At 35.4% G+C, this 26472-nt stretch overlaps 1 protein-coding gene across 29 annotated transcripts in view; it reads right to left on the reverse strand.

Annotated features, from left to right (window-relative positions):
• The window catches only part of LOC111053197 (kinesin light chain), a 168291-nt gene that overhangs the window by 48852 nt on the left and 92967 nt on the right, over positions 1-26472 (reverse strand). For all 29 annotated transcript variants that reach the window (XM_039438088.1, XM_039438089.1, XM_039438090.1 and 26 more), the window contains one exon: positions 5463-5727. In XM_039438088.1, coding sequence (XP_039294022.1) covers positions 5463-5727 — 265 coding nt within the window. The remainder of the gene's footprint in view (positions 1-5462; positions 5728-26472) is intronic.

The raw sequence follows: 26472 nt of genomic DNA on the forward strand, positions 1-26472 counted from the left end.
CATCAAGAAGGAGCAGGAGTTGGGAGAGGAAGAGGAATAGGAGGAGGAGGAGGAGTAGCAGGAAGAGGAGGTGGAGAGATGGAGGAGGAGGAGAAGGAGGAGACGAAAGAGAAGCTGAGCTTTACAGAAGTTATAAAGCTCAAGTAAGTTGTCTGGATTCAGTGGAACCTATAAATCCAAAGGAAGATAAATCATTGAAACCGAACAACATACACAGATTCAGTGGCCTTTTACTGCAAGTCTTTTGTTAAGTGAGCGGGTAGGTAATATGCTTAAATTATTTACTAGTTTTGAATTTATAATAATTGTTCATCTAGATATAAATTCAGCTCAAATTCCAAAGGTCAGGGAGCTAATAAATTCAAAGAAATTCTCTAATTTAATAATTTGATACATTCTCATGACAGAAGTAGCTCCTAGTTGGCAGATATATTCAAATAGATGGTTACAACACTATTTATACCACAAACATATATTTTGAATTATAGATAGATAGAACAAAAAAATTAAAAATTGTCCAAAGGAGTGAATAGAAAATATTACTACCATTAAAGACAAAATCATTTGGCACGTTTTCTAATTTCGCTGGTAGGAAGCTGTTGAAATCCGATAAATAAAGATTAATAGTAACATAATCTCAAAAACTTGAATGTACTATTGTATGAATGTATAATATTGAATATTTATTTTCCATTAGTACAAAATCACTCATCATTGAAATGATATTGGAAGAGCAAGAAGAAGCGAACCCTTTCATATTCCTCTTCAAAATGTTGAAATTATTACTTGAATATTTACCCTCAATCCAGAATGGATGAGTTGAAAAGTTCGAATTTTGAAAAGCTAATCAATCAGGATGAGTTGAAAAATTTGAATTTTGAAAATCTAGTAAAACCAATAGGTTCTCTTCAGTACAAAATTATAATAACACAATATCAAAAGGTTTAAAATGGGATGAATATTGAAGCCTTTGCTTGAAAATATTGAGGCTTCATCCAATTCGGGTTAATTGAAAATCTCCAAGGTAAAAAGCTGAAGATAAGTTCTCTAATAAATTCTAATAACAGAAATTTACAAGGTACGAGTAGTGTAGTGAATGTGAAAATGAGAATTCATCTGGCAATAACTCATAAAATGTAGCACACAGCAGACTGCAGTATGACCTGCAGTGGGGGTTTCTATTCATTCAGTTTCTGTTATAAGATTCACTGGCTACTGTCAGCATTGGTCAAATGTAAAGCATAGATGTTACATAATATAAGGATTGCTGCCAGTTTACTGTTACACTTTCCACTGTCAGTATTAGATGAATGTGAAGAGTTGGTTTAAATTAATAAGAAATGCTGACAGATCAAAGTGAATGTGACTGTAGCAATTGGCATGGCGTCCGTTTATTACAGACTGGCGACACTCCAGTTACGTCACAGCGTCACGGCGCCTAGACTTCAAGGGCATAGTCCTTGAGCTTATCGATCATAGGGCATCCCTATCTCCTTTGGCCTATCAACGTTCTTTTCTTCTAAATTCATCTTAATATGGGAATGTTCATATTTTTTGTTATTTGCCAAACGATGATAAATATTATCAATTAATATGTTAAACAAAAAACATAATTGAAGCAAAATTTTCATCTCCAATGAACTGGTATTGTATCAAATTACATTTGACATTATTTCATTAAATACAATATTGATGATAATCAATTTTTCGTGATTTCCTAAATACGATTGATAATTCACAGATTATATTATGATATTTTCCCAATAAATTAAAAATTCGTATGGCTTTTGATGATGAGGAGGAAGGTAGAAAGATAAATAGGTAGGTGGGTAGGGTGGGGAGGGTGGGGAGTCCCTTGCGGGAAGGTCCCACCGTGCCTGAGTATGTAATTTAAGCCGTCAATAGGCATAACATCAGCTATACTTCAGCCGGGACCGACAATAAACGTGACCATCCAATATCACAGGAGAAACCTGGCTGAAAACGTTTTGTGATAAGTGGGTTTGATCCCGGGATCTCTATTCATGTTGCAAGCTCTCTATCCACTAGACCACGGCTCACTCAATAATGCAAATACCATTGATTATTTTTATTCCAATCTGATGTTTTTATTTAATCATTCAGAATTTTCAGAAGAGTACCACAGGCTTACACCCAAAACGGTTCCAATTCTAATTAGTTTTTCTTAATATTATGGTCGCTATTCTCTATTACATTGTTTACATTGACATTCTCTAATACATATTTCATATTACATTGTTTTTAATAAACACATATACATTACATTATATTTTTGCATCATGTTCACCATAAAAAAATATTCAAAAACTGAAACAATTTTTGTTTAGCATCAGTTTGACATGAATATTGTTATCCTTTCAAAGCTCATTTTGTTATAGTTGCCGGAATGTCAAGAATAAGTTAGAATGGTGCTCTGACAAACTAAATTTTCATCAAATGGGGGACCTGTCACTAGCAGAGCCGAGTTAGCGGGGCGGACCCTTTAAATAGAGCATTCCTATTTGGAGGTGAATTTATGTGCCATGTAATCCATTCCCGGGAGGCAAGTGACACCCCCACACTCGAAGGCGAGCAGCATATAAGGCAGTTTATAATGGGGTATTCGTTTGAAATAGGATGGCCATGTACTTGACGAATACCTAGAAAAATGAGAGAGCATGAATAATTTTTGTTTTGAAATTGGGAAAATAAGTGGAGAGTGCAAAGGTCATAGGTATTTTCGTCTGAAATAGTTATCTTTTACTTTTTGTGAAGTAGTAGAAATATGCATTTATTTCTATTAAAGTCATATTTTACTTAACCAATTTACACTTTCCTAGTTCAAAATATTGTACATGAAACAATGATGAGTATCAACCATACAGGTCTTTTTATACCTTGGATTTTATTTTTCTCAACCATTAACCACCCCGACTCCTTACTATTTCAGACTAATTTATTAAATAATCCATTGTGGAGAAGGCAATTTGATCAATAATAAAAGTCTACATATAAAATGTCAATAACACAATAGCCGAAATGCATTTATAAAGCAAGATAATAATTTAAGTTCATCAATGAAAATTCATTGGTACTATTTAAATTCGCAAATGAGATTTGAAGTGCTAAATTAGTTAGAAATCACTTTTATAAACTACCACAAGCTGTCGACATGACAACGCAATCGCTGCCTCTCATTGGTTACCTTGTCATTGGTCAAGTATTTTCTTACTCAACTGACATTGGCTGTTGCCATGACGACGAATTCGCTCACTCACTCTCATTGGTTAGCTTGTGATTGGTTAAAATTCTTTTTACTCATCTCCTAATGACTATTGGTCTGATAACAAAATCGCTACTTTCTCATTGTTTACTTCGTGATTGGCCAAGTTTTTCGTTACTCGTTACCTATTAGCAGTTACCGTGACAAAAAGAGTTATTTCAATCATTCTACCATTTAACGCTAGAGGCTAGATAGTAGTCAATTGCCTCAACATTAACATCAATAGATTGCTCTTGCAATGGTTGTATTATGATAATTTTTGGAATACTTGTTAGGTAGGTCAGTGAGACATTAAAGTATTACACTTAAAAAATTGTATTTTGGCTGCAGGACATGGTTTTCTATAGCGAGTATTCCTCCTCCCGCAATACTAAATTTAAAATTTCCTGATGAATCTTGTACAGAATTAATTTTACTTTCAATTGGTGTGTGATTTTTCATCATTACTTAACAATACTACAAGTTGTTTAGTGTAGAAGTTGTAGGTTTCCAGAATTTTCAAGAAAATCTTGAAAAATACCCCTTTTTTGAAAAGCTGTAGCTCCTTCAAAACCAGAAATCTTAGAATTCTGTGTAACTACTCAATTTATTAAAAATTGTATTGTCTACAAATTTGAGAGGGATGCTTTTTTTCGAAAAACGCGAGATGTTCGAGATAAAATGAGAAAATTAAAATAAGACCCGAAGTTTGGGGTTTTGAGGGCTGAAGCCGCCCTCTGGTGTGTCAGCAAAGATTCGAATTCAGCGCCTCAAAATACATTATGTAACCGTCGAGTAGAGAACTGTTCTATCGGGGTTGTTTCGCTGTTTCCTAAAAAATGACCATTTCATTAAAGCTGCGTAAAGACTTACGCGCTGCGCGACAAACGCTTTCTCGCACAAACATTCGCTGAGAATACAGTGGTCAAGATCATAGTGCGAGCTTGGCCAGTTCGTTGCGCGCGAACCAGAATCGCGCTACCTGCTATCATCTCGCGAACCGCTCGCGTTCCATTTGTGTCGCCCAGCGCTTAAAGCCTGTACGCACCACCTTTACACAGTACAACCATTGCATAGGGCCTATACTACTACAACTCACATACTATCTATATTTCATTATAAGTTTCATTTCAGCTATTCATTATCTCTCTATTGATCCATTTATAAAATCATCACGAATAGAAACGTTTTTACTGTATTATCATTTTTAAAATACTTGTGGAGAGTTGCCTTTGTAAATAAATAAATATTTATTAAATTTCATTATTAGTTTCATTTCAGCTATTCATCATCTCTCTATTGATCCATTCATAAAATCATCACAAATAGAAACGCTAGTACTGTATTATCATTCTTAAAATACTTGTGGAGAGTTGCCTTTGTAAATAAATATAATAAATTATATATATATATATATAATTTACACCTAACCTAAGGTTATCTATATCATTCTTAAAATACTTGTGGAGAGTTATCTATGTAAATAAATAAATGTATTTTCATCATCATCTGGGCTTAAAATACTTGTGGAGAGCTGCCTTTGTAAATAAATAAATATATTTTCATCATCATCTGGGCTTGATATACTCGTGTATGCCTTTGTAAATAAAAATATACTAGTAGTTCTGTGAACAGTAGACCTCACGCAGTATTCTCATCCACAAGTACCTGATTGAAACTATAGACCTTATGGAAATACAGTAATAGACTGGCTTCTCCACACATCTGTGTAATCACTTGTCAGCTGATTTATGATGAACAATTCTATAGTCAGATTTTTACTCTAATATTGGCGTATGAAGGAGGCTCCTTTTTCCTTTTATATTATCCTTGAAATGCAAAATTTCCAAAAACCTTGTATATACGTCGACGCGCAATTTAAAAAGGAACATACCTGTCAAATTTCATGAAAATCTATTACCGCGTTTCGCCATAAATGCGCAACATATAAACATTTAAACATTCAAAATACTTGTGGAGAGTTGTTTATGTAAATAAATAAATATATTTTCATCATCATCTGGGCTTGAAATACTTGTGGAGAGCTGCCTTTTTAAATAAATATATTTTCATCATCATCTGGGCTTGAAATACTTGTGGAGAAATGGCAAATCCGTGGACTTGAATCTTAGACCTCACTTCGCTCGGTCAATAATTTCAACAATTGAAATATAAGTAATTGTGTGCATTTTGATCTCACCTGTGCCTCTCCGAGCCCCAGCTCAATCATGTCGAGCGACTTCTGCACCAGTCCCTGCTTCTCGAGCAGCACACTGTTCTCGACGGCCAGCTGCGCTCTCTCCACCGCACTGACGGTCAGCTCCACACTGGCAGCCGTCAGTCCACCCAGCATGCTGGCGTGCTCCGACTTGAGTGCCTCCAGGCCCTGCACCACCGTCTTCGTCGACGACATTATCTCCTCCTGCGTCATTTGCGTCATCCTGCCTAGCGATTCTATCTTCTTCCTAAGACAAACAAAACAGAAGAGAGGAGAGTTAGTATTGTGGTAACAGTTGGGATTATCGGTTTTCTAGAATAGGACAGGGAATGATAATGAATCAAGGGAAAGAAACAGAAGAGAAGAGTAGTTAAGTATGGAGGTAACAGTTGGGACTATCGTCTAGCTAGAAAATAGCATAGGGAAAAGGATAAACTTAAACTAAGGGAAAGAAACAGAAAAGAAGACATTTGAGTATCGTGATAGCGATTGAGTCTATCATCTTGCTAGGAAATAGGGTAGGAAAATTGGGATTACTTAGCCAAGGGCAAAGAAACATAAGAGAAGTGAATAAGTACAATTGGAGCTATCATCTTTCCGTATAACAATGACGATTGAACTAGTCTAGAGGAAATAAACAGAAGAGAAGAGAATCGTGGTGAAAGTTGGAATTATCAATTTTCTAGAAAATTGAGATCAACGTAACAATTAAAACTATATTTTTCCAAGGAAAAACTAAAATAAACTTCAACATGATCATTTTAACATGAAGTCGGCACTGCAACAAAGATACAAGAATATTGGGACCGACACTAAAATAGTTATTTGTGCAACTAGTGCGCAAAGTGACAGTTTGCTGCATCGAAAGAAACGTTTACGCCCGAGCCGTAGGCGAGGGCGGAATGGTTTCTTGAGTGCAGCAGAGGAACTTTGCGCACGTATTTCACATTAAATTTTTCCTACAGTTACCATTGAATATGAAAAGTGGGTAATTATGGGTAAAATTCCCTGAAATGCATCAAATGTTTTTCTGTGTAATTTTATTATTAATAAAAACCTTGATTTATTTAAAATTTAATAATAATGTAGTAGTAAATGAATGAAGGAGCGGCTGTCACTGATGTGGTGGGTGTCATCCACCGCCTCAATATTATTATAACGTGCACCACAGTCACAGTTACCAACTTCATTTTGATTTTGCTGCACTGGTGCTCCATATAACCTACTAACTATTTTGTGTTACCATGTTGCAAATCTGGAGTGCAGAAAAAAATTTTCCAGCACTAGAGCGGAAAAGTGATTCTTTGCGTTCTGTAATCAGTGCAGGAATGGCCACTTTTCAAGGTAACTGTAGGAAAAAGAAATAGTGTAGAGAATAGATATTGGCCTGATAAATAGTGTACAGATTAAAGAGTATATTTTATACTATGAAGATATCAATTTAGATACCTGTTACAATGTGTTATAATTAACCGTCATGTCAATCACAGTATTCTAAAACAATATTAATTGCAGAGATACAATTCAGAATAACTTCTCTCTGCAAGAAAATAATGTCACCAATTGGGACAATTATCTTTCTGATATCAAAATGAAGACATTAGAAATGAGGATCATGATAGCATTTAAGACTGTCTTGAGTTCTCAGAAGAATACGGTTGAAAACTGCAATAAGTCATTTGATTTATGCATGCCGATAATCTATTTTCATACAAGCACTTTACACTCTTATACTACTGTTACATGACCAAAAAAAAGAAGAAAATTTAGTAATATGATGATAAAATTAGCCCAAGTAATGGAGACACGATTTTGATGGATATAAAATGACTTCATAATCCCAAAATAGCATTCGGTCTTTATCAACAATTCGAAAGTTAACGTTGTTTCTCATCCTATGGACATAAGAAGTGTAGATTGATTTGACATATTCTCGTTCATGATTCATCGCCAATTTCTAGTTAGGAATTCAAGGGCGGCGACCAAACTCGATCAGGCCTGCGTCGGGATTTGCCAGCAAATAGCACGGAACAATGTGATCTGAATGGACGATGGATGCCACTGTAAACAAGTGTTAGCAGCCACCCTTATCCCTAAATACTGCAGTCCCTATACAATGAATTCACTTTAAACTGGCAGTATTCCTTATGAATAACACCAATGCTTCCTATCTCTCAATACTGCAGGGCCTAAACTGTGGTGAAATTCACTTCAAACTGTCAGTATTGGTTGAATGCGGAGCATCGGTGTTATTTGATAGAGATGCTGACAGTTCAACGTACGACAGTGTCTCACTATAGAGTGACATCGACATGAGCTGGACCTAAATTTATGCAAATCCCGTACGCAAACAGCGACGTGACACTACAGGAGGAGGAGGAGAAGGAAGAGGGAGAGGAGGATGAAGAAGAGGAGGAGGGGAATAAGGAGAAGGAGCGGAGGAGGGGAATGAGGAGAAGGAGCGGAGGAGGAGGATGATGAAGAGGATGGGTAGGGGGAGGAGGAGTAGGAGGAGGAGGGGGAGTATGAGGAGGAGTGATAGGGTAGGAGGAGGAGGAGGAGAGGAGGAGGAAGAGGGGGAGGAGGATGAAGAAGAGGAGGACGGGAATGAGGAGGAGAAGGAGGAGAGGAGGAGGATGAAGAAGAGGATGATGAAGAAGAGGAGGAGAAGGAGTATGAGGGAGGGGAGGAGGAGGAGGAGGAGGAGGAGGAAGGGGAGGAAGAAGAAGAAGAGGAGAAGGATGAGGAGGAGGAGGAGGGGAAGGAGAACGAGTGGAGAGGGAGTGAATTAAAGGTGAAGACGAGGAAGTAAAGGGGAGGTTGGAAAATAGAAAAGGAAAAATAAGAACAAGGGAAGGAACGAGGAGAAAATTATGAGAGAGGAGAAAACAAGCATATTGGAATTGAGCAGAGGGAAATGGAAAGAGAAGAACAGGGACTAGGATTTCAAGATTACGAAGAGTAATTGTTTTGGGAAAAGAAAGATATAAACCAATTAGGAAGTAATGAAACATTGAGAAGAAAGAGCAGGAAAAAGGGAGAGTAAAAAACAGAGAGAGATAAAACAGAGAGTGTGAAATCGAAAACAGTATTGTGCAGGAGAGACAAACAGCATATGAAAGAGAAGGTAAAATGTAGTACTGAAAAAGAGAGGATTTAGTATGAAGTATTCGTAGAACGATAAGTATAAGAAGCACAAGAAGGAAATCAGGAAATAAAATTGAGAGAAGATAGAAAATGCAAAAAAGAGGGTTTCTAGAATAGATGGATTAAAATGATAAGGAAAAAGACAGAAGTCAGAGATTTGAAGAAATAGAGGAAGCCGAGGTTGAGTTGTAGAAGATGTAATTGAGTTCATGACAATTAGGGAGAAATTGACAATAGGGAAGAAAAGGCGGTGCAAATTATGTAAGATGCTGAAGAATAAGAGCAAATCGGGATAAAAATGAAGATCACAGTAAAATGATGAGACGGTTGAGAGGGGTAACATAGAAGAACACAGGGACAGTAAGGGAGGTGAAAGAAAAGTAGTTATAAGCTTCAAATATAATGAGAAACAGAGAGCATAATGGAGAAATGAAGGAGAGAAAAGCCATTAGAAGGGGATTAAAATGTAAGACATAGAAATCCAGCACGGATTGCGGGTAGTCCATCATCAGTATTCCGACCAGTAGACACGTCAGTCTCGTTGCAGAGAGGAAACCCGCTAGCTATGGATAGGCAGCTCTGCTGACACCAACCCTCATAAGCAGACATGTATGTGGAATTCTCACGTGTGAAACCCATTCAGAACGTGACTCACAATTGCGATTGTTTTCAAAGAATCTCTGAAGAGGTCTTCAAGTGTGCTGAGTCGGTTGGATCGAGAAGAAAACAGAAATAGGGGAAAGAATGAGAGAAATAGAGAGGAAAATAGGAAAAAGAATGGGGTAAATATAACAAGGGAAAAATGGGAGATAGGATTGGGAAATATAGAGGGAAGACACTGTTTGAAATAGAGGAGAAACGAGAAAACAAAGATCCGGAGGGAAAAACTAGAAAAGTGATGTAATGGGAAAAGCGTTGATATTGGAATGGAGAGCGTGACGCAGAGCAACAATTTCTGGACTGCAGAGAACAAAATGAACCGGAAGGATTGGAGTGTCCTAGTCCTATCACATTGGATAAACAAATAAAATGACCAGTTCGTTCTGAGGAATAGGGATGGAACGATTTGTACTAGAGTGTACGTACTGGAGTAGCTGGGAATTGAATTTGGAGATATTGGTTAATGATACAAATGCAAAGTACGAAATTCTTTTACTACCAAATTTTTAAAATATGAAAATAGGAGTTCTCATAATTATTAGATATTGGAAGGATTCGAGTAAAATTGTACCTTACAAAGGTAAATCATATTTTAAGTAAATCTTGGGAGAAGTAATGAATTATCAAAGTGATACGATACCAAAATTGATGATTATGGGTGATGATAATGATGATTATTGATGATTAGTAATTGATGATTATGATGATTATTAGATGAATCATGAATTTTACCCCTTCATGAAATAACAAGAAAATACATTATAAATTGATAATTCTGATGTGAGAAATATATACAGGTGTATATTCTTGGAAATTGATGGATCGCTTTTCCCAGTGATTGAGTTCAGTATAGCAGAAATTTTAAAAAATAATCAAATAATACTGCATCGCACCGTCCAATACATCGTCTGCACTTCATCTAAATACAGTCAACATATTCATTTATTCATGTCTCACTTTTTTGTCACGACACTCCACTGAAAACATCTCTCAGTCTATTGAATGTCTGAATACACCGAAAAGAGTTCTTTTGGCGCAGACAGCAAAAATACTCTAAAAAACGAGAAAGAAACAGACTACCGACATTTCCTTGAGGTGAAAGCCCCTCAGTTTTGATGCGAGCACTCTGAATAATTCAAATCTTGTCTATGCTCTCTGAAATATTAAAATAAATTAGAATGAAGAGAAAAGCAGGTTGAAGAAGGAAAAGAAAATTGAAGAAGCTTAGATGAAGCTAGACTAAATGGGAGGTCTCCATTCATACATTTAAGATAAAAACCTAGTCCCATTTAAACTCCGGAAGGAGTCCGGATGAAATATTCAGGCACTCTCATCACGGACTAACTTGTTCCTGAGAGAAAGAGCCGTGGCGAAGGTTGATGGAGGTTTTGAAAGTATCTAGCTGAAATGGGATTCATTCATTCAACTTGCACGGACTGTATCAGAGTAGAGTTAATATGGAAAGCGGTTAGTGTTGAGCATTGAACATGAATAAGGTCATAGCCAAGAAACATCAGTATTACAGAAAACCCAGTTATCAAGGATCACACAACCCTACAGCCTACTTTGTTTCAATCTTTTGTAATAGTAATTTAATAGTAATTAACGCTGATTTATATTTATGGTGAACCAAACAGCTATTAAAACACTTACCCAAATATGCTAAGTCAAAATTATCAGGTTGAATTACCTGAGTTGAAGATCAAAAAAGCCAACCTTTTTCTTATGATTATATCTTTATTATATTAAAGCTTATTAAGAACGAATTTATGGATGTGATGGAACATCAACATATATTACTGTACTAGGAACGAGTTGATTATCAATTGAATTCCATTCAGAATGAATTATTACAAATGTACTGTATAAGTCCTTTTTCGCTCTTATAAATATAATATTTCATTAACTACATTCCCTTTAAACCAGTTGACTCTATAGCATACTGATTGTAAAATGTTCATCCGTCCAATATTAAACTGTGTAACGTTTTAAATGATAGGAAAATAACGATGACATCAATAAGAAGTGATAATTAAGTGTTATATTTAAATATAGTTTGGTGTTTTGATTTCTCTAAATTCAAATGTTTAGCTTATATTCATTTTTGAACGAAAATTGAACTAGAATGTTTTACAGTAGAAACATAACCTATTTTTTGGACATTTTATTAATTTATCAAAATTTGGGAATGGAATAGATTTGGGCCAAGCCTGTTGTTCCTTCCTAATCATATTTATATGATTTGTGATTATGTCCACGAATAAATGATAAATGATAAATGACATCAGATTGCGTACATTTCACACCTTATTTTATTTACGAAATACAACTCTTTCAAACTTTCTGGAGGTGGAGAATCCTATTTGGAATGAAAACTTGACAGTCCATCAACTCTAGCCGTGACCAGTGTATTCAATAGGAAACTATGATTCAAAACTTGATAGCAAACTAGAGTTGACCAACTTTAGGGTTGAGGCAGTTTACTCAAAGTTCATTCTAAAGGACCAACACATGAAAGTCACAGGGGGCGACATGTCGGGATTACAGAATAGAGGAGCAGATAAGCACAAGCTGTTTCTACTTGAACTTGACCATTTCAACTTGTTTATTAACAGCTGGCAGCAAACTGCTTGCTATCATGTCGCGAAATCACTCCCTTCCGGCCAGTTCGAGTTGAGTCAACTTGTTGGCAGCAAAAGCCGAAAAGCGTCTCACAGAACACATAGTAACAACATTTTGCCTCCTATCTCTTTGCATATTCCAGTACAATGACAACAGGCGTTGGAGTTCAAAAGGCTAACAGGCATTTTATTATGAGATCCACGTTATAATTGGCAGAGGAGAAAGATAGGTTTCATCGTTCTCGATTCTCTGTCTTACCATTGACTTCTATAGAGCATAGCAGATAACAATATATCTGACGTAATTTCAACTGTTTATTCTTGTTAATCAATTATACGAGATAATTATCTCGTATTTTATTCATTAAGAAAATATAATTTCAATTATTAAATAATAAATTTTCATGATATTGAGATGGAATATTTTGTTAATGAATTATATTCCTACATTGTTAAAAACGATGTGGCAACGTTGCGGAGCTAGAAAAGGATATCTGCTTTGTCGAATGATGGACGAGGATAGCACCACCAATGTTAATCAAATACTGCCATTAAACATACTGGAAGAGACACTAGAGACAGAAGTATTTGCAACGGTTTTGCAATGGTTTCGATATTTGTCATGGGACCTGGAGTTATTCTAATCAAACAAGGATTAAACTGCAGATCATTTCGCCAAAGATCATCATCACTATACATCACTATTATCGTCGAATAAGCCCTAGGGGCTAAAGTGGAAATCATCCTCAGCAAAACAAAGAGAGAACAAGTGAGAGAAAGAGTTGCTCAGAACCAAACAATAATCTTGGAAAGCGTCATAATTTACGATTTAAAAGAATCCATTAGAATTGGATGTCAAAAATTTATTGCAAAGTTAGTTCATGATACATGAAGCACTTTGTTCTGTGATCAGAAAATATATTGGTGCAGCTCGGCATTGGTGTTAATTTTTCAGTATTTGTAGCAAAAATTATAAAATGAAGAATGCCACATACTGAAATAGCTAATATCTGAATCGGAATTTTAATGGATTAAGAAACTCCTAAAAATGAGAAACACTCCCTAAAAATTCCTATCATATCTTATTCCGATAAACAATGCACTAGCTCTTACCCATTATGTAAATTCTCCACATATCAGTTTTGAGGGTTGATAAAAGCTTCCTTCCTCATAATGCTTCCTATGTCATGCTACTCCCTACAACCTTTTCATTATGTGTAGAGTATTTTGGATAACATTGATAGGAATTCTTACCCTTTTTCTCGACCAACTCATACTCACACCCTCTCGCTCTGATCTCGTGCATGTTTAACGTGCAATACCAAATTGGCCGCTATGCATGCAATAGCGTGCCTGTCGGATGTCTTCTCAATGGAATTGCACCAAACTTCTGTTTATAAAAAACTGGCTGAAAGTAATTTAGCTTTACGACATTGAACTGCTGTACGCGGTCATGCATCGCCACTATGCTTTCTAACATAAATACTCTCTCACTCTATCTTTCTCTACCTGTCTCTCTCTTCCTAGTGGTCTCTCTCTCTCTACCAGCCTCTCTCCTTCTAGTGGTCTCTCTCACTTTCTCCCACATGGGCACTCCCCACATTTTATTGTCGACCACTAGTATTTAATTTCCCACACCCTCGCAGCTTACAACCCTCCTCTTATCACGTACGTAGAATTTCACTTGAAATATTTTCCTCTTTCAATTCACTCACTCTATTCCCTTATGAAGCTGCTTCACTTCTCTTCTCTCTCTTCAAATATTATCACTCTCTTCTTTTTCCTTTTTATCCTCTTTCCTTCTACGTATCGAACTTGCCTCATCGCAAACTCTCATCACTCCTTCAAATCTCATTTCTCTACCTTCTGCCTCTCTCTTTCTTCATATATACGATAATGATACTTGTAAATGTGATACTATCCTGTTTTTCAAACAAAATCTATTTCACTCTCACTCGCTCTCTCTTTATCTCTCCATTCTTCATTTTTACAAAAAGTCCTTCAACCTATTTCCTTCTGTAGCTCTCTTCACATGTATTTTCCGCTCTTTACAACATTATATTTCTTTACTCTCTCTATCTATCTTTCTTTAATCTCAAATTATCACATTTAGAATTCTCCAACTTCTTTCAGTAGCTCTCTCGATCTCTCTCTTGATGTCTCTCCACTTCCCATCAACTCCTCTCCATTTTTAACCCTTCTTCCCTTCCTCCGTATCCTCCCCTACATTTTTGTTCCTCACTTTTTATTGCATGTTATGCGAATTAGTCTATGCATGAACAAATAAATTGCGTTTTGTCCGTCCAACTTTAATCGCCAAAGGCAGGCAGTTTTCAGGGAGTTCGAGAGTCATATGTACTGCGCAATTGGCAGACCTGACATGAACTAATCAATGTTTATGGTTTCCATGGGTCTAAGTTCCACAAGATGAAAACTCATGTCATTTATATTGTTTTGTTTGTAGTTTTTTTCAAATATCCCTGAGAGCATTGGAAAAGTTTTTAATTAGTCCATAACAAATAACAAGCTTAGATTAATTGTTACTGAAACTAAAGGTCGTGTTTTTACCAGTTTCTTCATTTATTTAAATTTATTGAAAATTTTTCCTGAAACTAAGCTGATATTGATTGCTACTGAGACTACAGGTTGTGTTTTTACCCGTCTCTTTATTTATATAAACTTTATTGATCAATTGTTACAGAAACTAAAGAGTATGAGATTACTATTTTTCAATTTTCCAGTTAGAAACACAAAAATGTGTGAAAGGATGACACTGAGTCACTAATGTGAAGTGGTGATACTGTGTATCTTAATGATGTGCATTATTCATTGTTTTGACTAATGAGTTTCCCGAACAATAAACTCTACCACAATAAAAACTGATAACAGCAACAAATGGATGTGATAATAATTACAATGGGGTTACATTAGCTACTACAGTTGAATACTGCAAGATTTAGTGGATTTGAGTGAAAACTTGAGTGAAGATTTCGAACTATTGAATGAAAAAACTACATACTGTTTACTGAATTAAGACATTTTTACTCAGAACAATAATGTGAACTATTTGAATGAACCTATCTTGTGTGAATGTTATTTTTTATCGATGTGTTATGAAAAATCTTCATTTACTCACTAAAAATTATTGTTTTTTCGATGTGTTATTAAAATTCTCCAATTTCTCCAAAAAAATTATTGTTCATCTCTAACTCTTACGTCGTCTTACAACTTGGATTGAAGAAGTTCAATATAATTTCTCGTGTTCATCTTTAATAACTAAGATTACGACATAACACTATAAAATGTTCGTGGTAAATTAGAGAGATATTATAATCACTAATTGACAAAATTGGAATGAAACCCCTGACCAGTACAACAATAGCAACCACGCTTCAAAACACAAAGCTCCAAATTTGGATTCAAATTTCCATCAATTATTCTACGCAACTATCAATGAAACTGAACGTAGCATTCGAGTTCCCTTCATCGATTCTATTCACCTCTCAATGGAAACACTCAATACAAAATTCAAGTTTCGTCCATTCATACTCTTTGAACTCTCAATGGAGGTACAACATTTGAAACTCGAATTCGAACTCTGGCCATTCATTGAATCCAACTCTCAATGAAACCACAACGGAGTTTAACCTGAATGAATAAATAATAGTGAGAGCACTAGCACTACTGAAGTGAAATTCAATCACTGTCAGCACTGGTTAGATGGGAAAGTAATGAAGTTATTCGAATGGATTTCTGACAGTATGTAGTGAATTACACTGTAGTTACCCCATGCTAACAAAAGCAGAAATCCCAAAATCATTGATTGCTGATGTAGAAACAATGAGTGCTCTGCCGCTGTGTGACACTATATCTAAATTTAGCGTATAGCTTATATCTTGCTTTGGCGCTGAACAATAAATGAATGAATAGGACAATAATGAATAGGACACGAGACCAGCAACGAAATCTGTGCCCGTATGCGCCAAATTAATAACAAATTCGCATTGTAATCTGCCTCCCTGGGCTCAATTAGGCAACAGCTGTTATGCAGCCAACAATATAGGAGGCCCACAGCCCACAATGCAGCAGTAACCTTAGCCACTGGATTAAATGCCAGTTGGCTTCGTTAATGGAAAATCTATATGCAGTACTGCCGTTATATGCCTGTGTTTTTGTTCTGAATTTCTGTGTTGTAGTAAAGGTGTTGTAGTTGATGATATCCATATACAGTATTGAAAAGACCAATACTTTAATAGTATCTTAAGTCACAAGGACGGGAAGGGCCGTTTTGCAGGCGAGAATGATGTTTCTAGTCGAGGCGTTAGCCGAGCACTGCAAAAGACATTCACGTCCGAGTAATTTACACTATTTTTTGTCATAATAATCTAGAAAAGATAAATCAATAATTACAAATTGGATAAAAACGCTGAATGAAGATCAATGTGAATGGCTACTTCAATCTATTTATCAATAGGATATTGGTTACTTCTAATGTTTTTGATATTCTCTTTGTCCCAATCAATATATCTTTTGCCTAGCGGTTCACCTTGTGATGACCAACGTGTCTGTGGTGTGTGTGTGTGTGTGTGTGTGTGTGTGTGTGTGTGTGTGTGTGTGTGTGTGTGTGTGTGTGTGTGTGTGTGTGTGTGCGATTATGAAATTGAAAAAAACTTTTTCTCTTAAGTTCAATCGGGAAAAAATGTATACTTTATTTAATCACACAGTACTGGACTCATTGACCCACGAACAGGCCAAAAAGGTCTATGTGGGATCTTATATTTCATTAAATAGAGTGAATCCACTTGGGATAGGTGCAATAAGATAAGTTATACCACAGTAATATATGATAAAACATTGTTGAACTGGATTAAACTAGGAATATTATTATCATAAATATAATATAGATATATATTATAGGGAATAGGATAAGGTATTAATACTGTAGTATTATTTGTATTACATATCTCAAGTTGTGTATTTGCTCTGTTGAAATATTATTGTAAATTGTGTAAATTTTGCTGAAATAAATTCAATTCAATTCAATTCAATATTTCCACACTGTCAAAAACATAATTGGCATCGTTGAGGACCTAGAAAAGGATAGTACCACCGGTTATGTCGAATGATAGACAAGGATAGCAAAACCAAAGTTGATCAAATACTGTCATTATAACGTGGACCTCACTATAGGAAACATACTCGACTGTAAAGAAAACATATGTTTTTATTACAGTATAGTATGCTGTAATGAGAATCATATGTTTATTTGTTCTACAATCAGCTGTTTACCGGCTTGATTTCATTGATGTAAAACAGCTGATATTGAATGACTATGACAAAAATATTATTTTTCCTCCACCTACTGGCTAAAGTACTTACTTTACTCCCTGAAACATAATACTAAAGTGTCACTTTTTCGCCCTCGGTAGTAAAAAACAGAAAAACTCCCTAGGGAGTAAAAGTGACTCCATTTAAATAACATGGGAAGCATCTCTATTTTAAAAACTCACATTATAATAGGTTAGAAGGTCTAAGCTCAGATGAGAAAGCATAAAGAGGTGTCTGTCATTGAGTCAACTGAATTCAATACCACAACCAGAAATTTGATCAACTCATGAAATATATGTTTGTATGATATTATATTCTTAATATAAGTAGACGATAAAAACTTATACAATTTTAAAAATATCTTATTCTATCCAAAATACCAGCCAACAAATATTTTTGATCTGCAATTCAAATCTGAACCGCGTGATCTGGAGTCAGCCATTTTTGGTAAACACCCAGCTGATTGTTACAACTTTAGCCGATAGATAGCGCAATCGGCAGTGCCAATCAGACGGCCGGTTTTAAAGTTTTAAGATTTAGGTTATGTTGTTAGGAAACATTGTCACCAATACGTAAGTTATTAAAATGATTTTATTTGCAGTTTCTATAAAAAAATGTAGATGGAGGAAAAATGTTGTGTACATCACGAGTGAAAAATACTTTTTCTCCCTCAGGAAAATTGTTGCCCTCGGCTTCGCCTCGGGCTTCAAACTTTTCCCTCAGGGAGAAAAAGTCGTACTTTTCACTCTAGATATACAAATAACTATTTATCTCTTGTACTGTGGAGAAGAGAAGATTATGTAGTGGTAAAATACATATAAAGGTGCACTTTCGTTTGTGCGTAAGTTTCCGCAGTCGACGACGACAAGCATTGTTGACATTCATCTTGTCCAAATTTCAAGTGTGCTGAAACAGCTGATCGAATAATTTTTCATTATTTGTGTTTTTATTATTCAAGAATCAAACATTTCTAATAATATCAACATATTGCCATTTAAGAGAGTGGAGGGCTGCTGCCATATAGAAGGACCTGCTTACGAGCAGAAAACTACAGACAGACAGATTGCCATTTAAAAGTACGAAAAAGTATAAACTCAACCTCCCACATTAAAACATAATCTTTTAGGTTATTTTTAGACAAATTGAAATCTACCCAATCTGAGATCCTTACCCTGTCGTGGTCGACGACAACCCAAAACCCAGCTTTAGGTGGGCTTGGCTTGCTAGGCTTAATCTGTGTGAATATGCATTAGCCGTCCTTTATGGAAAAAACTATACATACAAAATAAAACTACTTGAAATTGTTATAACCACTTATTTGTAAATATTTGTACTGTCTACATATTGAGTCTGAACTGTTCGTTTATTATACTTGAATTATCATAATATTTTGAATACACTAGAGTGAGAATGAACGTTTTGGAGAATCTATGTATATTATAACCGACTATATTCCAAGTGTGGTTAAGAGGATACATATGTTGGTCTATATATATACAGACAGCTATATATCAATGGCTGGTTGTGTGTGGATGTTGGGTGAATTCAGTTACATGGTACAGTAATTGAATTGAGTTGCAGGTGAGTCCCATTGGTGTTCAATGAACATGTATGGCGGGGTAATTTGATGGTTTGATACTCTGTTGGACTTAATGGGTCATCATGTACTGGGAAACCAGCTTTCCGTAGATGGTGAAACAAAATGTCCTGCAATAAATGGAAATGGCTATTTATATAGCTTAGTTAAAATTTGTTATATATTAGTTTATTCTATGAACTTTTCAAGACCTATGATACTATTATTCTATAGATGAATTAGCCAATTTACCTGAAGGCCTACAACGAATTGTCAAGTCACGCTAAGAATCTGAACAATCGGTTAATCGTTTGTCAAACATTTATGCAAATAAAACGTAGAATATTACTCAGAAAATAAGGACAGAACCGCATAAATATTAACGGTTAAATATTGAATAAATAAATATATAGATATTATTTCATCTTAGCCTATTTTATCGAGAAATAAAAATAAAAAATTCAAGTACCTCTTATTTATTGACAATTGAGAGTAGCTCTAACCCAAAAAGATACTGATGGAGCATATTTCATTACAATTAAAAAACCGATTACTCTATGAAATAGTTATAGTGATAATGAACTTTCATTGATGAGATCATTGAAGACGTTTATCACAATCAGGGAAGGATAGATCATTTTAGGAGCTTCAAGTTATGTCAGATTTCTCACTTTCTGTGGAGAGAATACTGTAGTTTTCTATGAAACTTTTAGAATTAGCGTCAAAGAAATAAAGGGGCAAGAAGACAGGACTAATAGCCCCACTAAAATGCACCTCCGGGACCTTGAAAGCAGAGTAATAATAAATGGAGTACATCTTTAAAAAGCTTTCTATTTAAATGAAAACAAGCTGCCACCAACCTTCTCCCTTTTCTTATCTCTTTCCCCCACAATTCCAGGTTCATATCTCCCTTCTTCTATGTTATCTTTCTTTTTCCTACTTACTTCTTCTAACCTCCATAATAACATGGCAACTCTTCCATTACTAAGATCCTTATTTTACTATCAACCTAACTTCTGATTCAATTTTCTTCAATTTCATAAAATTTGAATCGCCAAAGCTCTAGGCACGGAATAAGCATAAAGTGTTTCTTTCCTCTGTGCTCTAGGTAACTAGAATTTATTATTATTAATCATGATCATTTATTGTTGGTATGCAAGATTACATACATTTAAAAATTCACAGAAATTTCACTATCATCAATCCTACCTACTCAAAGAATCCTGAAGAACTAATAAACACAATAATTGGAAGATTTTCTAGAGATTGAAATTTATTATTACTGGTTATCTACATTAAGGTTTCTGAGCTTGGATTTCACTAGACCTGGCTTTGCGTTAAGCGCAAAGTTGCTTATATCTAAATTTGTTCACATCTCCCTTAAAGAATTATATCTTAATATTGTTTCAGGACACCCTCCTCCTCTCACCTTTTCAACTCTTTCAATTCAAAAGACATACATACCTTCTCCTCTTTCAATCAATCAATCTTTCCATCCCAAATTGATCCATCCTTCTCCGTCCAACCTTGCGTTCACCTCCTTCTAATACCCATTTCAACTCTATTCAAATTCTAAATTCTTGAATGTATTGTAATTAAAAATGTTGTGGATTTCTTGATAATACGGTACTTTCTATTATCATTTAATTGGAAGTGTGGCTGTTTTATTTTATAACTGTCTTGATGAGATAAACATCTATTCTATCTTTACTACCCTTGATTCTCCGTCCAGCTACCGTACGTATTCCGATTCATACTTTCCTCCATTTAAATTCATATTGAAATTCTATTCTAACACTACTTTTATTACCCCCGATTCTCCGTCCAGCTACCGTACCTATTTAAATTCATACTTCCCTCTATCACAACTCACATCTTCCTATCCTCATCCAAATGCTTATCTCACTTTAACGCTTATGCGAATTGCATGTACATGGTTATCTATTAGCGATGAGTTTCATCTCTGCTGCTGCTGCATAACATGAGATTTCGCATTTCTATTGTGTCGTGCCACGGGCCCATGCAACTTTCACTGTCAGCATTGATTAAATGGAAAGCTTTGATGCTATTTACAAGGGATACTGACAGTTTAAAAGTGAATCTTTCAACCAAGATATTTGCTTTAAACTGTCAGTATTGGTCGAATGGGAAGCTTTGATGTTGCTTATGGGGAGTACTGACAGTATGAAGTGAATCCTAATATACCAAGATACGGTTCTCTGCTCGAGAAAGTTAATTTTCTTAATGCAAGCATTTGCGCGCTGCAAAACAAAACGAGCCACATTAAAGTTTATCGCCGCTTAATTCTCGGCTTGGCGTGGCGACTGGTGAGGTTCGCCTCACTCACTATCAACATATTATATCCAAGCTACTGCTCTATCACCACTTTCATTATAATAATCACCATCAGTACAATTTCTCAAATCCGTTTCTCCTATAATGATGGATATAGATTTTTTCAATTGAAATTCATCAACATAATTTCTCATACCTGTTCGTTTCAGAGACTAGATAGAATGTATACATTCTATACTCTCTGGTTGGATACATTCCATCTACTCTCTAGTTGCTACGATGATGTTGATGGATTTAGATTTTTCAATTATACATGATCTACATTATTTCCCAAATGTGTTTCTCTTATAATGATCCTATTATAGGGTTTCCATTTTTTTCATTCAAAATCATTTACATAATTCATCTAATTAATTGGAGCTGATGTCCCTTCTAACATGACTATACGAGGAGCATGTCATCTCAAATACCATGTTCACAACATGGTTTGAAATTACCAATCGGTCATATAACACAGTACATTAATTTGAACTTTTTTAGAATTTAGACTCATTTGGGGATGCCCCTTGTCCTGAAGCAGGTTAAATCAAAGTATAGACTTCAGTATTATGAACGATTCTCAAGATCATCCTTAACCAAACTCGCTTTGGGAACAAATCATCTATTTAACCAGTTCCTAACAAATCAAATTGTTTAATCATTATCTAGGATCAATTAGTTTGGCCCCTGTTATTGGCTGCTAGAGAAGCAAAGCATTATTGGCTATGCACGTTTCTTTTGCGATCAATACTGTTAGAATGAAGCTGATGAATCCTGTTTGTGAATCCTTACTGGATTTTTAATGTTCATGTTAAAAGTTGAGCAGTTTATCTTCAGTTTGGAGTTGAGCATCAACTGTTCAGTAGAACTAAAACTGGAACTATAAAATATTCATGAAAATGAAGATCAATGTAGATTGTTCAATGATCTTCATTGCAGTTACATTTTAATATTTTACGCCTATAGTTAAATTAAAACTCGAACTCTAAACAGTACCTTTAAATGAAGGTTATTGAAGATGGATTTTAGAATTTTACGTCTATATTTTATCAAACGTAGTCATACATGACGTTTTTCACAAAATAGAGAAACTTGTGAATTAAAACTGATGAAATAGTGTTCATCCAATAGAGGAATACACAGATTTTCCAAAGTAGTACAATGGTGGAAATCCCTGAAATAAAAGTTTGAAAACGCAATGCGAAACTTTGCTTAGTGGAGAGTTGAGTTTTCGGCAAGTCGTATGGTAGGTACGTGAAAGGCATGGCAAGAAAGGCTTGGAGCGACAATTCAATTAAGCTTGCCTGGCCTACAATGGAATCGGCAAGAAGAGTAGAGTCACTTAGAAAGTGAGAACGCTAATGTCATCGCCAACTCACAGGTTCTTTGCTACTTGGCCTAAAGGAGTCTACTTCGTCTACTTGGTCAACATTTGCTACTTTGTTACTTGGAGTAAGTTCATGAGCTACTAATGAAAGAGTATTGTGAACGGATTTACGATTTTCTTAAACTTGTATTTGGTTGATCCAAATCAGTATTTTCATCTCAAACTATTGCACCATGAGCCAAATTATTATCACTGATAATGAACCATGATGCAAGTGGAGGAACTTAGAATCTTAGTTCAAATTTATATCACGAGAAGAACTTAGAATAATCAGTAATAATGATCGCTATTTGTAAAATTCAAGGTGCAACAAGATCAACCATAACATTACAAAATCACATCTTTCAAGTTTGAATTATAGCAGGCTTCTGAAGATTCAATAAAAATTGTTTAATAAGTATTGATATTGTGGAACTTGAAATTGATTGGAGAATTCTCAATTCATACATTGGATTTGACGAGACAATATGGAATTCACAAAACGCAGCATACAACTGAACAATCTCAAGGATGGAACCCCTAAATTGATAAGAGCGCCAACAGGTTGGTAGTGAGGAAGAAACACGGGTTTCAAAGACTCAAAAGAATAAGCAAATGGAAAAGAGTTTCGACGAAAGGTTTCCCGGTTTTTGAGAAACGAATAATGTGGTGGAAATGCAGCACTCATGCGGGAGTGATGCTGCAACAAGGATAGAAGTAAGTAAATTGAAGAAAGAAAGTCTCAGCACACCGTATGACACGAGTGAATTCAAAGAGGAAAGTAATAAAAGGGAAAAAGAAAGGTCGAAAAGAAAAGGGAATTCAATAACATTTTCCGACTCCCTTGATATTCAGTGAGGTGGGAACGATATCAATCAAAGAATCCTTTGAAATGTGAATGACAAAGTCAACTTCTGGTTTACTGCATTCAATTTATGGCCAGGTTTTCTCTGTCACTTTTGTTCTACTGTACCTCTATTTCTATTGCAGCCCAGTAGTAGAAGAAAAATTCATGAAGTTGTTATTCACGTGAGGAAAACTCATGAAGCTGTTATTCACGTACAAAAATTCATACCGCTATGAATAGAATAAAACTAGAACTGTGAATGAGAAACGTGATTTCTTTCAGGGTACCATCGATCCACATTCTAAGGCGGACGTGTAAACCACAGGGGAACAGGACAAGCGTAACCTATAAAGTTCTTTACAACCTCAGATCCGACTCACAAACAAGAGGAGAAGTTGTTTCCCCCTCAGGCTGTCTCTTTCCTTCCTATTGCTAGGATAGGTGCTAGGAAACCATAACAGAAACAAGGAGAAGCCCCCGAGGTTCAATAATTCCAGACAGGCTGGTCCATGCTTCTACTGGGGAACCTGGAATACATTGGAAAAGCCTATGGGGATTCAATACCAAGTGGAAGATACGAACACATTGTTGTTATTGGGAAGCAGTTGAAATACATAAGAACTGGATGCATATATGTCTCTTCTCATCAGATTGTGATGTGGATAAGTAGTTTTTGTTGAGTCAACAAATGAAAATAATTGTTTAAATAGCTTAGTAACCATAAAAAAGAATCAAACAAAAATGTTTGCTATCGGTTGATAATTTGGGAAACAAGATATATATTATTATTGTCACAAGATTTAGTGACAAAGAAAAGATTTGCTTCTCGTAGTATACTTGTGCAGTAATTGTTATTGAATCAAGAAACAAAAACGTTTTATTCACACATCCATTATAGTTTTAAAGATTCAGTTATTTGAAAATCATTACTCTATTTGGATTGTATGCTATTTATCATCAGAACTCTAAAAACAGACCCCTAGTTCCATTAATTCCAATGCCCAAACCAATTCCAGTATGTTCTTAAGGAAGTGAGGATGATTTAAACTTAGAGAAATGAAAATGAACAATTAAAATACATGGTAGATGATGAAGTTTGCATTTACAGAATTGGTATTCTTTACCGATTGGTTGTGGAAATTACCAAGATTTGAATATCATATTCTGGCAACTGGTTAATCTATATTATATAATAGAGGAAAGAACTGGCTTACACACGTACGGTATGGAAATTCGCGAATGACGCATCATCATGTCTGAATTACTGCACTGATTAACTTGAAATTTTACATATAGATTCTCAATTCACCAAGGATGGTTACAGGCCTATTTGAAATTCTTCGAGATTTCAAGGGGTCAAGTTTATAATTAGACTCTTGCGGAGCACGGGTTACCTGCCAGTCTACAATATTCAAATCAATCCCACATTCGCATTCATTGAATCAGGAAACAAACATTACACAAAATCAATGCACTTTCTCAATACAAATATCAACGTGAGTGAATTCAAAACTGGATTAGGTATTCAGGAAACGTGGAACAGCAATCCTGTAGCCCAACCATAAACCCCTGTCGGTAGAGAGATAAATTTCATAGCTTTATAAACTAACAATATACAGTACACTTTACGAATAGCACCAGTAGATAAGACCCAAGTAATGGTGGGAGGATAACCTTGCCGCTGCAAAGAGCTTACCTCCCACCCCATCAGGTATATAAGGATGACAAATTGATGGATAAAAATGTCGGGAGGACTGCCGTTAAATAGAGACTGAATTACAGCCGGGACGTGTCCAGCACGACACGACATTTTCACCAGATTAAAGACTTAGAAAATACTTTATTACGACGGTTTTCTCGCAGCGAAAATGGGAAATAAAACTGGAGCTGAACGATGTGCATTACACCAAAAATAAGGGAAGGTTTAATGTAAGGGAGATAATAAATATAAAGGGAGATTTAGTGGTTCGTACATTCACAGGACATTTAAAAGGGTAGGAGGTACCGCATGGTCTTCCTTAAATGAGAGATATATTTTATGGTTATGAGTAGAGTGAAGAGAATCTCATAAGTAGAGTCTGAGAGAGGGAACGAGGGATTTCATGAATACAGATGTTTTGGTAACTGAGGATCAACTGAACTTGGAGAAGATTTATCAAGAGAGGCCAGAAATGGATTTTGAGAACGTTTTATGACAGTTTTACCTCTACGACCGTCAAAAGTAATCTTAAGCTTAATAATGACTGACATTGATTGGTTCAAATTGAAGGCAGGAAGAGAAGGCTTTCTTCTGTTAAGCCCATAAATGGTTAAATCATATTGAATGAAAAAGACTAAGAAATTGTCAAAAAAAAATTACCACAATATCAACTTCTCAACTACACAAAAAGTTAAATCATATTGTCAGACACCAGGCAGACACATAACATGTCAGACAGAACTGTTTTCTTTTTCAATGAAAATTGCAATGAGCATTTTCACATTACAACGAAAAGCAATGGTCATACAATTTGCATTACAAGGTCATTGCTATCACTTGTCTGGTCTGTTACGAGTCTGTACATTTTCGGAAGATGAAAATGAGGGTTTTCATGAAGTGGTTTATCTCTATTGTGCTGACAATTTTTATCAACTAAATTTTTCATTGGTAAGGTCTTATTAAAATTATATACCAAAATGAGACTGACAGGATAGAACTGAAAAGGACGCAACTCATGAAATACATTGAATAGGCAATATGAATGGACGAAGAACATAAAATGGACCAAATCATGATTTCTTTGCACATAATCATGTAGATAGAAGTGAGTCACTAGTCATTTTACAAGTCAGTTTCTTTGAATAGATCTTTGAATATGATCATTTAATACGATAGTTTATTTTACTTTTGTTTTAGATGGTACATGATTTCTGTTTATTGATTTTAGTTGATCTAGTGATATAAACAAATTTGAATCAATTTAGCTGTATTTCACAAGTCAAACTTTCCACAATTTCCAACCGAGTTTTAGATTACATCAGATGATAATTACAGTATTATGTTTGATGATGACTCCCTAACAATTTATCCGTATTTTGCTATAAAACTCATTCCGTTCGATGAGGATCAGCCA

This window comes from Nilaparvata lugens, chromosome 11, assembly GCF_014356525.2.
Source record: "Nilaparvata lugens isolate BPH chromosome 11, ASM1435652v1, whole genome shotgun sequence".
Classification (NCBI taxonomy): domain Eukaryota; kingdom Metazoa; phylum Arthropoda; class Insecta; order Hemiptera; family Delphacidae; genus Nilaparvata; species Nilaparvata lugens.